The sequence below is a fragment of the Andrena cerasifolii genome, chromosome 7, assembly GCF_050908995.1.
Source record: "Andrena cerasifolii isolate SP2316 chromosome 7, iyAndCera1_principal, whole genome shotgun sequence".
NCBI classification, from domain to species: Eukaryota; Metazoa; Arthropoda; class Insecta; order Hymenoptera; family Andrenidae; genus Andrena; species Andrena cerasifolii.
Window position 1 is genome coordinate 15439608 of NC_135124.1, and position 16314 is coordinate 15455921.

A 16314-nucleotide genomic window follows, 5' to 3' on the forward strand; every position below is an offset into this window, starting at 1 on the left:
CTTCGTTTTCGAGGCTCGCGGAGCAGCCGCGCGTACAATGAGAATAATGAGGTACTTGCATGTCGAACGAACGTGAAACACCGCGTTGGAATTTACGTGCCATGGTGGGGGGGACGGATGGCGGACGCGAATCCGGGGAAAAGAATTTCGATGGAATTACGCGAAGTAATGATTTGCCCGTGAGGGTACTCGTATTTTTATCCGGAGTGATTATACCTCGCGCGAGTATCGATTCACCAGGCCGAAGTGCTTCTCGCGGCTTAATAGATCGCGAATTCCCTTCGCATGCTTTCTGGTTCCCCGTGGCTTACCCGGGGCTGGTTTACACGGCATACCGTGGCCCGGGGGTGGAGTAAAATAAATTGAAGGAAATCCCTTAGACAAATTTCTCGAGCTCGCTATCTGCGGCCCGCGAGGTAGCCGGCAAATCCATTTGTCGAATCGTAGCGAAAATAATAGAGGGCCATTCTCCGCTCCTTTTTTCTAAGGAGATCCTAAGTGATTCATGGGGGAGAACTGGATTTTGGAGGAAAGTTTCGGTAGATCCTTTGCGACTTTTGAATAGGGAAGGATGCTTACGATTTTAACTGTTAGAGTAGAGAGTAATAATTGCTGCAACTCCGATCGCGAATAAACCGTACAGAAGGGTTATTAGCAGGGCCATTTATACCGGACGCCGAGCATTTCGCGTCATTTACCCGTTCCATTTGTACCTACATTGGCCTGGCTCTTGGCGAATCATTTCGAAAACGCGAAAACGGGCGAATAAATTTCAGTTTTACAAGGTCCGCGGCGCACTCGACGCCCTGGCAAGCGTGGCGCGATGTTTGCGGCGATAAATTCCGACCTGGAGAGCGCTCGTGCGCCGTGGAAAATGTAAATTTTCTCGACAAAGCTCGCAGAATCGTCGCGGCTTCTCGTTCCAGGGGCCAATGAGAAACATTGAATCGGACTTGAAGTGCTCGATACAGGTCTTAGGGGTACGTGCATCCACGTAGAATGAAAATTCTCGGGGATCTTCGGCGCAGTCTCCTTCTTTCCACCATTTAAAGCGAGCCGGGAGAAACGTGCTCCTTGTATTTTTCTTACAATCTAAGGGGCGACGCGAAGAGTGTCCTCCGGTTCATAGACGAGCGAACGGAAATTATGATTCCCTTCTGGGATCTTTTAATTGGCTCTCGAGCGAATTAGCCAGTAGCGGGGTAGGGAAATATTTGCTTTCGCTAACCGGATTAATGTTCGACTCGTTAAGAACGGAGTAGTTGTTTAAACACTGCCTCGTCGATCGAGCCCCACGGTCTAAACTGGCAGCTTTCGGTTCTACTCTGAAACGCATCGGAAATATTTCTGGGATGTTCGCAATAATAATTCGCAGAATGTGGGACGAGAATATTTAACGTCGATGACGGTCGGGCGTTCGTTTTAAATTAAACAGCGGGGAATTTATAGGGACACAATCGATATCGTCACATGGACGTCACAGGAAGCTATTATTGTAACTTAGAATCAGTTCGCGCGTGAATTTTGGGGTCGCGCGCGGGCCATCGCGATTTTTCCCCGTCGCTGTAACATTAACGCACAATGTGTACTCATTTCTCGCGCGCTGCGCTCCATTCCCGCTGCCCGGCCGAAATATTGAATAAACTCGTTGGCTCGAATAATTCGGTAACGAACAACCGTCTGCTCGACCCCCTAGATGCGTTTGCTCGCGCTAATTCACAGTAATTTCCGGGTCCATCTGTAACGAAGCGCAAAGCGACGTGTACGCAACAGTAAACCGAAGTTCATTGCGCGAATGTTCGTAGTAACGATTATTTATTGCTGCCAGATCGGCCATTACGCTTGTTGAATGTGCTGCAACATGCCATTAGGAAGTTCGCGTTTTCGGTAGAACCTTAACTGCAACGCAAATGGATCAGCTCAAATATGCGATTGCAGAAAAATAACAGTTGCGCCAGAGTCCTAATAATTTCATCTTCTGCGCTGTAATCGCCGGTTAATTCAAGGAATATATTCTCCTTCTACGAGAACGCTTCACGTTGCCGCGTGGTTTGTTTTCTTCATTTTAAACTCACAAAAATTCTAAGTCTACTGTAAGACAATGACTTCATTAGTAATTTGAAATACACGGTAATGGATGCGTTTCGCGATGCACCAATCACCAATTTCACGCTGTTTAACAGACTACGCCGGCATTTCGAGCGCGATTGTCGCACCGCGAACGCATCGCGCGGCGCTGGGAAACGGATGCAAACTTCGGGAGTTCGTGGAAACTCGGCGCGTGTTGAGGCTTTGTTCGCGTGCTTTCAGGTAAATGCAGAGGAGCGTGAAGTGTCGCGGCTCGCGGGTGTAATTCGTGCGGTGGTGTCTGTGCAAAGGGCCAACGGAAGGCCGCAACGGTGGGCTTTCGAGATGAGCTATGAATTTGGGCTGCCTGCTAGCCACCGTCTTCATTCTTCAGCTGCTCCAGCTGCCGTCCCGCGTCGCAGCGCTGCCCTCAGTCGTCAAGATTGGTGAGTCGATGAAAAACGCATCGTTGATGCTCCCTTTCGCCCCTTCCAAATTAATCACCTCCACACCCGTCGCACTCTTCCCTCCGTCCAATCGTTCCTCGCTTAACGTGTCGCGCGAAGTATATCCTACTATCCGAGATAAGTAGAACGAGAAGTTAACGAACAGACGTGTAAACGAGAGAAAATAATGCAGATCTATATCCGCGATTGCCTCGAAACTACAGCAAGTTGTATTGCGCGATGAAAAGTTTCGAAATGACGTGACGATCTCCCTTCAAGTTTCAAGCACTTTTCTTCCCTCATAGACTCTATCCTCGGGGAAACTTTTCGATGCCCGTGCATTTTTGTCGAATACAACTTTTCCATCCTGGATCATTGTAAACGTTTTCCTCAAGCTTCGTGCATAGTACACTAGGTCGTTAACGCGAACAGTGGAATGCGAAAAATATAGCGCAACTGCGGGTCGTTAGTATTCCAACGATCAAGAAGTTAAGGCGTAGTTTGATGAATCGAACTTCTTAATTCAATCCTGGGAAGTTTCCAGCCCGGCCAGCTTCCTCGCTTCGTTTAGTAATTGTCGAGCAATGGCCGTGGCGAGGTGTAACTCGTGCGAGAGCGTAGTTAATATAAAAATCGGCGGTGCTTGCTGTACCATGGTTTCCAGTCGTTTCAGTAGAAAAAATAATTCATTTGGTTCTAACGCAACGATATTCGAAAGCGGAGTACCTACCTATTCTATTAAGATTCGTCAGAGTTGGATATTTTCCGCGCGAGCAGCTTGATAGCCCGTATATTTCGCGACGTTACATCGGCGAAACTTTTACTCAGAATTCCAAGTTCGTATCGAGCCTGGGCGGAATTCACTGGCGCCCAATTTTCGAACATCATTTCTCAGAGGGGGTCGAACACCTCGCACGTTCGGAATATTATTGATGAAACACGGATTTTGGTGCATACGACAGATTCAGTCACGTACTGGCCAAAAGACGACATTTGTCTCAAACCATAACGTTTTGACCCTCGTGTTACCCAACGTCACGCTAAATCTCATTCCGCCGCGCTTTCCCATTGGAATTGGATTCCGCGTTTCGGATGGACCCGCCATAGCAGAAACTTCGGTGCTTTGTAACTCCTGTACGCTAGACAGTGGAGGTAGATATCGCGGAGAAATATAATGTTTCCCATCAATTCCCATCAATCGATCGTCTTCTATTAAACAACTCCCCGTGGATATCTCTTAATTATCAATCTTGGAAGCTTCGTAGGGTAAACCAGTAATTGACCGCATACCAGTGAATGACCAGTAGGCAAAGAAATGTCAATTATAAATTTAAACATTATTATATGTTTATAAATGCAAACATTAATAAGTACAATTCTTATTAAAAGTATGCGGTCATTTACTTGGCTTCTACACGTTTTGCATTTTATAATGTTTTCTTTTTAAATTACGATAAAAATAAGTAATTATTTTTATAAAAATTTCAAGAAAAATAAATTTAAATGCAATTTCGACAGGTGTTTTGTTGTTATGCATAAATATATTCAAGTATTAATCTCAAAGGTCCATAAATTCAACATTTCGGTCATTCACTGGTTGGTTTACCCTACAGATGTTCCATCGCTAAGATCCTGAAATATATAAAATCTGGCACCTCCACTCTGCTCGGGAGTGTCTAAAAACATCGAATTCGCGAAACAGGTTTTCCATGTCTCGTTTTATTCCCGACCTCTCGGAGCGCAACGTTTTCACGGTCGTTTCTTTCGGCGGGCATAGCCGCTTTTCCCTGGTCGGTTGCCTTGCCAAATTGGCCGCGCAATTTGCGTGACTTCGCCGCCACTCCAGTAGTACAACCTTTGAAAGGGTCCGACGTTTGCCGCAACAGCGTTCGAAGTTCCTACGAGAAGCCCAGTTAATGGACCGCCATAAGTCATTCGATAATGAACGTTAGTCACTGCGCTTGGCTAGGAACGGCTGCTGGCCCGTTTTCCGTCTCAATTAACTTAGTCGAACGAAATTAACCGTCGATTTTATCATCCTCCGGTGTTCCGCCGCGAGAAAAAAAAGCCACGGGGCTTTCATTCAACTAGGCGACAATGGCAGCGGGAAGTTTGGAAAAGGAGATTGGAAAATTGGATTCCAATATTCGGTCATAACGAAGTAGCAATCCAGTTAAACTCCTCAGTTTCAGCGCCTATTCCACCCCTCGCCCCGCCTTTTATTTCAGTAATCGAATCAAAGAATTAACTGATTTCGCTTTATCCAAGGCTACAACTTTTGCGCTCCTTGTAACAGCACTTCTATTGTAAGATATGGGGCTGCCTAGCGATCGCGAATTTCAAACTCCGGGAAATTGAATTCCGTTTCACTTTGAACGCTCCCCCTCGTAAAATATTTGGCTGTGGCGATTCCATGCGAATACATTATCGCCGATGGGTCCAAGATATACACGTTCCTCGACAATGTTAGGCAACCCCCTCGGTAACTTTCAACTACCTCGGAATGATATTACTCCGAGAACTTTCGCCAGCAGCGTAACTCGTGATACATAGGACCGAGCTTTCACCCCCACCGCTTCGGAATTTCTCTTTGGACGAGGCCTCTGGCGAATGAATAACGAACAAGCACTTCCTCCTTCGCGAAAGATTTCGTCTCGGGGGGGGGGGGAGGGAGGGGTGGAAAAACGGCGAATTACCTAAAATAATAGATGTTTCAACGATTTCTCTCCGGCATTCTTTTCTACCGGCTCATATTTATTGAAACACATCGAAGGTCCTCTCGCAAAAGAATGTCGATTGTCCCGAGGAGGAATCTCTTCCTGCCCTTTTCTTTACCATGGATAATTCATTTCAGAGGCGAATCAAGTTTAATATCCTTCATTGCGCACAGAGGCGAGAGGGAGGGTGGGTAGCAATTCATCGAGTTATGAATTTCAACTGAGCTTCTTGACTTTATTTGTCTTTTAAATTGAGGGAAGTTTCTTGGGGGATGGACGGCCCCTAGGAGCTTCTTTCGATAATTGAATACAGTGAGAGGTGCACAAAGCTTCAAAACTTGTTTACTCTTCTCCGTAATAGAAAAATCTCCCTCCTTTTTTATTCGCGGAACGTACCGGGGCATAAAATCGAAGACACGGTTTGTCATTGGATAAAACTAAGGAAACAGGCTCCCTCTCTTACCGAATCATTTTTCTCGCGGTTTCCAGTTCGGGTCGAGGACACTTGAAGAATCTCGCTTGAAAATCCACCGCTTCATCCCCCCTGGGTTTTTTTTCGCCCGCTTTCGTGCGTCGCGGCGACGAATAACGAGCAAACAGGGTGAATAAATGGACTAAGTTCTGCGACAAAGGGAAGTCGCTGCTGGCCACTTTCTCTCGGATACTTGTTCCCGAATCTTCAACATTCTTCGCCTCCTTTATTGCCCTGCGTCTTCAGCTCCGCCCGTAAACTTTCCCTGTGACGGTGACTGTCGCTCTTCGCGAGCAAAATAACTCTTTCAAAAGAGATAGCAAAATATCCGATCACTCTTCGCGCAACTAAACATCGCCATGCAATCTCTGGAATATTTTCCCAACCCTTCACGTCCCGCCGCACAATACGCCCGATCCCTGGCTCCCGACCGCAGAGTTCGCTCGACCACAAAACACGCATTGACTTGAAAATCAGCGGAGCAGGGAGAGTATCGCGTCGTCCTCTAAAAAAAATCTGGACTCTGACTCTATATATTCGCGAAATGAAACAATCTCCGCGAGGACGGCGTCTTCGTGGCTTTCTTTCCGCATTCAGGCGTCACGCGGGGCTTACGGCGATATTAGAAGCCACAAGAAAATAGCGGCAGACGCTATGTAAATGCCGGAACGGTGCGCTCTCCATTTTCCCCGCAGGCTTCCGGTCTCGCGTTGCTATTCGTCTGCCGGGGTCGATGGGTTTCTGCTGTTTGCACCCAGCGGGGGATGGTCGGGTAATTCCATGGGGGGGCAAGGCGGGAGAAAAACACGTGGAATGGGACGGAAAAGACAAGCAAGGAACCAAGGAAGGGTGGAACCGGAAGTGGAGGATGTAGAAGGGGGCGGTCACGGCTCCATGGAGCCTGGAACCCTCGATGCACCACGAATTCCATCGGGATTTCGCGTTCGAATTCTCTGCCGTAATCCCTGGACCATGGATATACTGTTTCTTGTTCCATGGAAAATTTATCTGTTTGGATGCCTTGGGACTACCATCGTTTCTGCTTGAAGAATCTCGTTGCGCAGCTCAGAGACGATTGCTAGGGTTTCTACGAATGTTCCTAGCGTTTTTATGGCGAGCGATGAAACCGGGAATAGTAAAGACGCAAACAGAGGAAGACTTTCAATGATCCGACAGTTCGAGGAGGACCCGACGTGCGCGCCCTTCGAAGAAATTCCTATCCCTCGCCTGGCAACTCTCAATTCCATTTGTCGTCTTTCTTTCCTCTCGCCACTTGCAGCTTCGTAAACTTCGGGATTGGAACCCCATGAGTGGCTGCGAACTTTTCGAACGCTTATAAGTAACTCTGCACCCCACCCTACTCCGTTGCTCGCTTGATATGATTTTCATCCCCCGAGAATAATAGCCGATATTTATTTGCTGCTCCCTCCTCGAATGCCGTTTGACTTGGAAACAGCCCTCGAAACGTTAGAGCGATCTATTAGTTTCCGTTATTACGTTCCAAGGAGCCTCGGAACGGTCCATCGAGAAGTTTCAGGACACTTCTTAAGGAAATTATCTTCCCTACCCTCCGATCCGGGGCTTCCAGCCGCGGGTGAACAATAAACGGTGTTTACCCTTCTCCCGCTATTCATTCATAAATAAGGCTAAATGACTGCCGAGCTCGATAACTCCGCAACGATCGATGCACTGTCTGTGGCTTCTTTCCTCGAGGAGGAACGTTCCTCCTGGCGAGGGAGCGCGAGTACACCCCCGATGGGCTTGCAAACATTACGGCGTCCTGTGCAAATATTGGCGCGAGCTCCTGAACCCTCGACCCTTGTAAATTATACGCGAGAAAGTTGATGTTTGATCGGATCTCGTGGATGACGGGGTTGAGCTACTTCCTTCGCGTTGTGACTGTTGCTGTTGGTGGCTTAAAGGCACTCGGTAATAGCATTTGAGTCTCTTAATGGAGGATTCGATTGCGGGCCGCGCGAGTTGCAGTCAGATCTCTACACGATTCTATAACGCCGCATAGGGACGGGGTTCCTTCCACACGTTGGCTCCGACACAGATTCTTACTGTTTACCCTCACTACTCTAGTCTACCTTACGTTCGACTTGTCCCTCGCCTCATCTTATTTGCCCGATTCCCTGAACCGTGAAATGGCACCTCAAACGGCGCCAAAGCAATCCCTTCTGCGGCGCGAACGCGGCGGGTGTCGCAGCGTTTCCCCACGAGTCTCGTGAGAAAAAACAGCCTTGTCGAGGATCCCGGGCAGCGCTCGAGCGACATTCTCACCCGAGAACGGGCCGTCGGAACTTTCACGCAAGTTTTTCCCTCGGAAACGTCACAATGCCCCCGGTCGCTCGGTCGATTGCGTTCCTTCCCGCGGACGTGGGACGTCGTTCCGCGACGAAGAAAACGGAAACCAGAAGACGACGAGGTAAACCGAGCGGAAGGACGGTTTTGCATGTAAGTGGGTTACCAGCCTCGTCTCGGCGGGGCTCGCGGAAGAATTTCGAGATTGTTCGAGTCCGCCTTGTCCCTCGCTCGTAAAGAAAGACGAGCCTCGGACGCGTGTCCCGGATACGGTCGAATCTGACGGCGGCACGGGGTGGGATTTCGTGAATTTGAATGAATCGAATATCTCTCCCCTAGAGGGAAATATTCGCGAGGCACGGAGCTTTAAAGGCGACTCGAAGACATTCAACATATAAATTCCCCTTTCGACTGGAATACCTCGCGCTGCTATATTCAAAGCGCGAAATGTCTCGCCTGTTTGTCAGCTCGGAGGGATTAACCTCCCTGCCGGGAGGTGCTCCTCGCTTTTACTCGGGTTGACTCTGTAAGTCGAGAGGGGAATCATTGACCCGCTGCCAGTCACTGGGCTCGATGATGGATTATTGCCATTAGTTTCGCAAATCATGGCGAAGATGTCGACGATTGAGACAGGCTGACAGGTTGTAGCTTCGTCCCCTTTTCCATGCGTCAGTTCTTCCCTCTGATGTTCGATAACGTGTCGATTACAGGGAACACGAGACCGGGGGGAGGATAGAGCAGTCGTTGAACGTTTGATTCAAGGCTGAGCCAAGTAACGATAGGAATTCTAACGGTTTGCTTGGTTTGCCATGCTTGGTACAAGCAAGGATTCAGTGTTTCAGATCGGTTTGAGAAGTGCTAGATGAATCTGAAATAGAAGCCAGATTCAAACGCTTTCTTTTTCGCCGTAACAATAGCTCCGAAGATATCGTCACTAGGGTGGATGCACCATTTGTGGCTACTTTAAGGTATTGTACCAGTTTTAGCCACTTCTTAAAAAATATAATATTTTTCCGTGTAAGCAATAAATGTAACCTTATATTTCTGGCGGTATACTAAACAAAATATTTATGATGTGAAATTCTCCAGAAAATAATGATCTGCAAGCCGTTTAAAAATGAGATAATTGAGCACATGGCCAAAAACAGTGCAATGGCCACAAACGGTGCATCTACCCTACGCTGCGGCATGTTAGACGGCTGAATATGTTTGCCAGGGTTATCAACGCCCCTAATTCACTTTGTCCTGACGCGTTATTCAGGCTGAGTCCCACTTTGCGCCCTTTGAACCATGCTCGAGTCACCCCTCGGATTCCTGACGCAGTCCCTTTGACGAACATCGCCTCAGGGCCTACGCGGCGAGTGTACAAAGCTCGCTAATATGTTGCATCGCAACCAATTGTAATTAGAAGAAAGAGTGTTGCTTATCTCCATGCAAATTTCATTCACTCCTTGGCAAATCTCTGTTTTCTGAAAAATATTCCACCGTGAGGTGAAAGCAAGGGACACTAACAGCAGGAAGTTGGGGAGGGCCTTTTAACTCATCCGAATCTTCGAAAATATGCGCAGCGTTATCCACAAATCCTGTCGTAAAGTTCCTCGAACCGCGCCGGGGGTTTCTTTAATGTCTTCCACAGTACGGGAAACGTTTATCTCCGAAATATGTTGTGGGCTTTAATATTTAATGCGGGCCAGAGGGAAACGCGCGTGGAATGGTTCCGCTGTCGCTTTATGGTTCGAGCTGGCATTTTATTTCCATATTTTTTCCGCGTAACACTCGTATCTCTCCAATAAAGAAAATACTTCTCTAAACACGTGGCATTGGATGGATTTTATTTTTTCATTTTATTGATTTGCAGGGATTTGATAGTATTTATTTATCTGATAATTAGAACACCATCTTTCCTGTCCGTGACAATAGTAATCTCTCGAGCTAGTGGAAAAGTCCTGGATAAGTCGGCCACTTTGCGTGTCGCGCGCACAGAATTCCAAAGTATGTACATCATCGAAGTGTCTCGCCGCGGGAGAATCGATTGTACCGGGGATTCACCTCCGAATCCTCAGCAGCCACGGTTTGAAAAGAAAAAATCGATGGGGTTGGGGCGATTGAATCGAAAAATTCAATGTCTGGTCGTCGAAGAAGCCTTACGCTTCGATCGAGTCGCCTTGGAACGTATTCTCTTTCGTTCTCGAAGTAATCTATTTCCTTCGGCCTCTTCTTTCCGTTATCTAGCTCGTAGCTGTGCCCCGTCTCGTTAGTTAATGCACGTATAGCGGCTTGTTATCCGAACCTTCCCCCCGGAATCACAGAAACAATTGCCATTGCCCAAAGTCAATCCGCCAGGTCGTTGCCTAACTTCTCCAGGGGCGGTGCATTGAATGCGCGCGGCTTATCAGCGGTGTTAACGGCGATAATAACGGGACAGGCTGTGTACGCGCGATGCATCGTGGACTGGGTCGATTTATCTCGGGCCCGACGCGGCGAACACCGATAGGCTTGTTAATCCTGCGGCAGATAAGAGCATTAGCGAGGATTCGGGAAGGATTACGCGTCCAGGACCCGTGAAATCATTTTTTCGAGAGGGCAGATGAATGGTCTGATAACTTTTTCGCGCGATTAGGCCGCGCGGCGGGTACATATACCGAGACAGTGAAACTGAACCAAGTCTCTGTGAGACAGCAGATCGGATCGTTTTGATTAACGATATTGGACGACCTGCTTCTCAACTATTGGACCTCTTCAGCTTACTAGAGCTGCTTGTGAAATTTCTCAATGTTCTCTAAGCAATTGGATATGTTCCCTCGTGAAGTTGACTGTTGCAGCCGCTAGAATTGGCTGCGAGCATTTTAACTACTCGAAACAATTCACTGGTCTACGTTGTGACACAAATGGCGTGTCGATTGGGCCTCTAAGATGCTCCGCGGCTGAAATAAAGTCCAGTAAGAGAGGGCTATGCCCGGCGATGCTACATATGTGTCAGTGGACAATGGCCATTGTCCAAAGTCAATTGACGAGTCGGTTGGAAGAGTAGTCGCAGTCGGGAGACATAGACTTGGCGAAATTTTCGCTGGAGGGACTCGAACGGTGTCCGTGTGACGTTTGTACAGGATCGATTCGCTATTAGCACCGATTCGCTACACGTATCGTATCGGCAGAACGCCTTTCGGTGTACGTGACTCTTTGTTCCACGATGGAAGTTCGATAACGACCAGTTGTGCCGAACTATAACCATTAGGGAAGGGCAGCGGCCATGTTTTTACAGATTATTACTCGTACAGCTTCCAAGTTCACTGCCTTTCAGTAAAACGCGGGGGGAAGGGAGGGGGCTGACTTTCGCATTGATCGTTAAAAGCTTTCTGAAGGACCTACTCATGGGAAACTTATGTTACGAATTGTACAGTATAAAAGTGCGGGTAATTAGTCACTGCGGGGAAGAGGAGGGGTTTGAATAACTGACATTGCGGGGTAATGGCTTTCAGCTCAAGTTGATAGATATAAACGGAAAGAAAATTGAAGAAAGATTGAAAAGTTAGAGCGGGATAATGAATTAAGAAATTAGTAATTCGCAATTAAGAGCAGAGATATCTTCATTCCTGCCACCTCTCGAAGCATTCGATTCCCTCGACTAAATCTGTGCAACCGCGGAAGCACGAGCCACTCGATAACCACCGAGGCCGCGATCGAAGCAATTCGCGAGCGCCTGAAACAGAAAGAAGAAAGGTGAAAGAGCACTTGCGTAACAGAACGCCGGAGAGCTGTCGGGTCGTTGGCGAAGGAAAGCCGCATTGTTCCACGAAGCACGGTTACGACAACGCGCGGCGTTTATAGGGTTATACTTCATCCTGTTTAACTTCGGCTCTTTCAGTTCGTTTTCGTGTCTCTGCGCCATCGCCGTGGCCGCGGTGGAGAGGAACCCCCCACGAAAAAACCGGGGTGAGTCGGGGCAGAGGACGCCAGGCCACAGTTGGAGGAAGCTCCAACCCCTTCGTCCCAGGTACGCGGAAAGGGTAGGGGTGATGGGGTGTCGGCGGGGACGTAATGAGAGCCATACACGAGAGCCATAATGCGATTACCCTCGAGGGCTTCAGCCAACTACCCCTGAACTCGTCGGATTTCTAACTATTGCTCCGTTCCAGCTAAACATCTTTCTGCGATTGGCCCGTGGAAAAATCACCATCGCACGCGAACCTAGATTTTTCTCCTTTGACTCGCTTCGAGGGTAACTTGCTACCATTAATTTTACGCAGAGATCCCCTTCATGTGCGAATCGGTGGATCTTTCGCTTATGCATATCTCGAGCTATTTAGAGTCTTTAATCGTTCTTCTTTGTTCCCCGTTTCATAATTTGGATCTGTCCCACTGCTCGGATCACGAGTCTCAGTTGGGACGTGAAAAGACAGTGGGAAGCGTGGAAACGGTAAATGCGGTTACCGCGGAAGTTGGTTATTTATTGATGAGCGGCTAATTGGATTTCTGTTTAACTGTTGCGGCTCGAAGAATCGATAGAGGCATTAGAGGAATGTTCTCGCGGGATTGCAACAACGCCGAGACTATTCGTCAATTAATTCGCGACTGGGCCTGTTATACAGTGTCGGTGGTTAATGAAAATTCCATTGACCATCTTGTTGATACACCATCCCGTGTACGATTCCAGTAGAGCGTAATAGATGCATATCCAATAACTACGCCTGCAAATGCGTAAGTTAGGGGCTTATTATCCGATAGTGGAGATGTGAAATGTTCACTCTCTATTACCAAACGCAAGTTATTTGATCCCATTAACATGTCACTGTGAACTACCGTTATTTTACAACATACCTTCTACAGTTCACCTCTACCACAATCAATTCCCATTGCCAACATTCTGCTCGTTTCCTTTTCTTTCGCATATTACTCGTTCGATATTACAGTGTATAATCCGCTCAGGCCGCGCGTTTATTTAGCCCCAAAGAGCTTCTGTCCCCGAGCAGCCCCACAAACGCGATCAATCACGGCTCCTTAAACATTTTCATCGATCAATAGAGAAGCTATCGCGAAAGAACCACCCAAAGTATCCCCAGCTTCCAGCGCGGCTATGTTCTCGGGCATATTGGCGAAACTGTAGTAAAAACGACCGCAAGTATCGAGACACGGTTGCAGTTTGACGCTCGATCAGTGTCTACCCTGTAAGCTAGGCTGAAAAGCCCGACAGGAAACGGCAAATATTTCCCGGAAGATGCATCGCGCGAGCTGGATAAGATTGGATCTTTGCCAGTCGCGAATCGGGAACGTTGACCCCCGCGTATCTCTCCTTCCGGGTTGGGCCACGCTTTCAGGGGCTGCCACCCTCGCTCTGACCCCCCCTTGAATTCTCCCCCATCCTTGCACCGGGCTTTTCTAGACTTGTCACGCTAATACACCCCGCCTCTCGTAAATTACAATTATCGCGTGGTCCTCGTGGGTGGACATCCCCCTGGAACGGTGCCTGGTAATTAATTTCGACGGTGGTAACCGCTGCGCGATTCAAAAATGATGAAAAAGCTTCTGCTTCTTCGTCGGAGGTAACGTTACGGAGTTTACAGGTAATACGTTCGTAAAACGCTTCTGCTCTATCGCATGAAAAGACAGTTTCGACTTCACCATCTTGGCAGGCCTTGGATTTCTGTTTCATTTCAAGCGGGAACTGCAATTTTCCAATGGAGACGTTGCCAATTTTATTTCCGAAGCGTCTCAAAATTTCTCTCCCGTGCTCGAGTGGCACTCGAACGTTTTCTTGAGGAGTATAACTCTCCCCCGGTTCACTTGGAGTGTTTTATTCCGCGCCACGCCGCCTCCGCCGTCAACACCCCCCGCAGAATCCCAAAGGAGCTTTTTCACAAAGCGTTGCTTCGTAATCTGCTCGCGCTCCCTCCTCTCAGCCCTGTTTCCAGTTCTGCCGATCCTGTTACGCCGAAACCGCGCCCTGAAAACCACGTCTCATTACCCCCGATCCAATAAACCGTAACTCCTCCCCGTTTAACACGGATAAAAGTCGAGCAGCCGTGGTCGGTCAGCGGGGACGGTGGCTGGCCACGAAATGCCAGAGATTTCGAAAATTCCGACTCGGGTTTGCTCTTACGGGGCTCGCCTCCTCTGGAATTACGCTTAATCGACTTAACCGTAGCTTCCCCGTAAAGCTCTAGAGCGGGACGTGTTCCGAGCACGGCAAAACGTCACGGACCCGTGCTTCTTGTTGTTGAAGCCCTGTGCAACGGTAATATTAATTCAACGGGCACGTTGCGACAAGCTCATTGTCTCGGCAAGACTGGTTCAGATCTAACGACAGCGACAGATAAACACCCGCATCCAAGACGCGGTCATTAGTACTCGATTGTTCGCTCCTCGGAGATAGAGTGTCTACAAGGAGGAACAGGACTGGCGATAACGAGAACTTTTATCCAAGTCTGCTGGATTTATAGTCCGAGGTGTGCATTGTACTTTGTGTAACTTCGTGAGATCTTCAGCTGTTAATGTCAGTCGAATTGTTAAGCATTGGATCTTGAGGGTTGAGATGGTCAAGTCATTTAAAACATTGTAAAAAAAAATTTTAAGAACTTGTAACTCTGAAGGGTTGAAGGTAGAGTGGAGGGAAGAATTCGTCAATTTAAAGTCGCCATAGGTTATAGAAAAATCCGACTTGGCGAAGTCTGTGGAAGTAAAGGAATTTCGGGAGAGTTGGTGGAATTTCATCCCCCTTGAATGACGTCGCATGTGGAAGAACACTATCGTCACGATTGCCCGGTGTGTTCGGGACGTTTATCCTCGCGCGTAAGGGCAGTCACGTTAATTCGGATCTAGGATCTCGTTGCATTATTCAGGAGTACACTCATCGCCTTGGTTGGCAGGTGCATCGACCCCCTTGCGCTATTTCCGGCTACTGCGTCATGTATAATGTCCCGGTGCATCCTCTAATAATCAGAGCTCTATCTCAGCCTCTTTGATCGATTCAGCCACCATGCTTCACTTCCGGAGACACGATCAGGCTGCAGATAGGTCCGTGGATTATACTTATTAATCCTCATGAAAGTCTGATTCGTTACTCCCCGGCTATTCTTCCACGGCGGTGCGGAATATTGAAAAATGTTAATTCCTGCGTAGCTGGAGGTGGAAGCTATATTAATGTGGAGTAGAGCCAAGATTTCGTTGCTTTAGTTTGGTGTTCCATTACCATTTTAAGTAACAAGGTAGCTACTGCCAGTTTCTTTAATAATACATTTCCAGATTGTTTAATTATCGAAGTGTTTAGCTACCATTCGGGCTATTACGATGCGCGCTCTTCGACTGTAAAGTGAATGTGGCTTTCTGATGAGTTTTATCTAGCTTTCCGTACCGTCGAGCGTGTAATTGCGCTTTCTGTGTAACTGAATGCAGCTGGATAACAACGTAATGGCCGCATGTTGACGAGTTTGACGCGAAGAGCATCGAATGAAAGATGGGCTTAATGGGCTCCGACGTGTATACGTGCACATAATTATTTCCCTTTGGCAGCTGGAGCAGTCGAAGGATAGAGAAATCGATTACGACCACCTTGTGAGGGGGGACGTTCCCCGTGACCCGAAAGGGCGGTCTCTATAAATGAATTACGACAACGGGGTGTTACCATGAATATCTTACCGGAACCGTCGATTGTCGACCATTGATTCGAACGGTTCGTTGCCTCCTGTGAAATCGACTGCTTCCTTTGCCTCTAATTCATCGACTGGCCAAAAGGCGAAAGCGCTCTCCGAGCCCCTCAGACCTTCCTCCACCCTTTTACATTTCGTTTCATAGTAACGCTTACACCGTTCAGCTTTTCGATAATACAGTCGCGTGCAAAGTGTCATAAAAGGGAATCCTATCGGTCGTATTCCTTACGGACTTCCCTTTCTCTGTCCCCCGCCCCGCGAGCTCGATCGACGGAGACGCGAACTCAATTTCCATGGTTGTGGCGCCGCGCTTCACGCGCTTAGACGCGCCGCGGCGAAGAACAGGCTGAAACTTACGAGGGGCTGATTTCGTATTCATGGAAAGCATCATGAGTATTCGTTGAGACTCGACGCATCTTGCGGCTCCGGGACAAGCGTATCCGCCGCGCCAAGTATCTGGAGGAGCAAACGAGAAAGAGCCGCGATCGATCGCGGAGGATACATTTCCTCCGTTATTGGATCTCTATTGGATTGTCTAGCAAACGCCCGGCGCCGTTTCTATCTTAATGTTATCGCGGGAACGTCCCCGGGAATCCCGTGAAATCAATTCCCCTGTCCCGCTCCGAACAACTGGATCAAGCCGAGGAACTTTCGGCTGGGCTCGC

At 48.2% G+C, this 16314-nt stretch overlaps 1 protein-coding gene across 10 annotated transcripts in view; it reads left to right on the forward strand.

Annotated features, from left to right (window-relative positions):
- LOC143371065 (glutamate receptor ionotropic, kainate 2) overlaps positions 1 to 16314 on the forward strand; it is a 92884-nt gene that overhangs the window by 4290 nt on the left and 72280 nt on the right. For all 10 annotated transcript variants that reach the window (XM_076815892.1, XM_076815897.1, XM_076815891.1 and 7 more), the window contains exon 2: positions 2311 to 2513. In XM_076815892.1, coding sequence (XP_076672007.1) covers positions 2420 to 2513 — 94 coding nt within the window. In that variant the 5' untranslated portion in view covers positions 2311 to 2419. The remainder of the gene's footprint in view (positions 1 to 2310; positions 2514 to 16314) is intronic.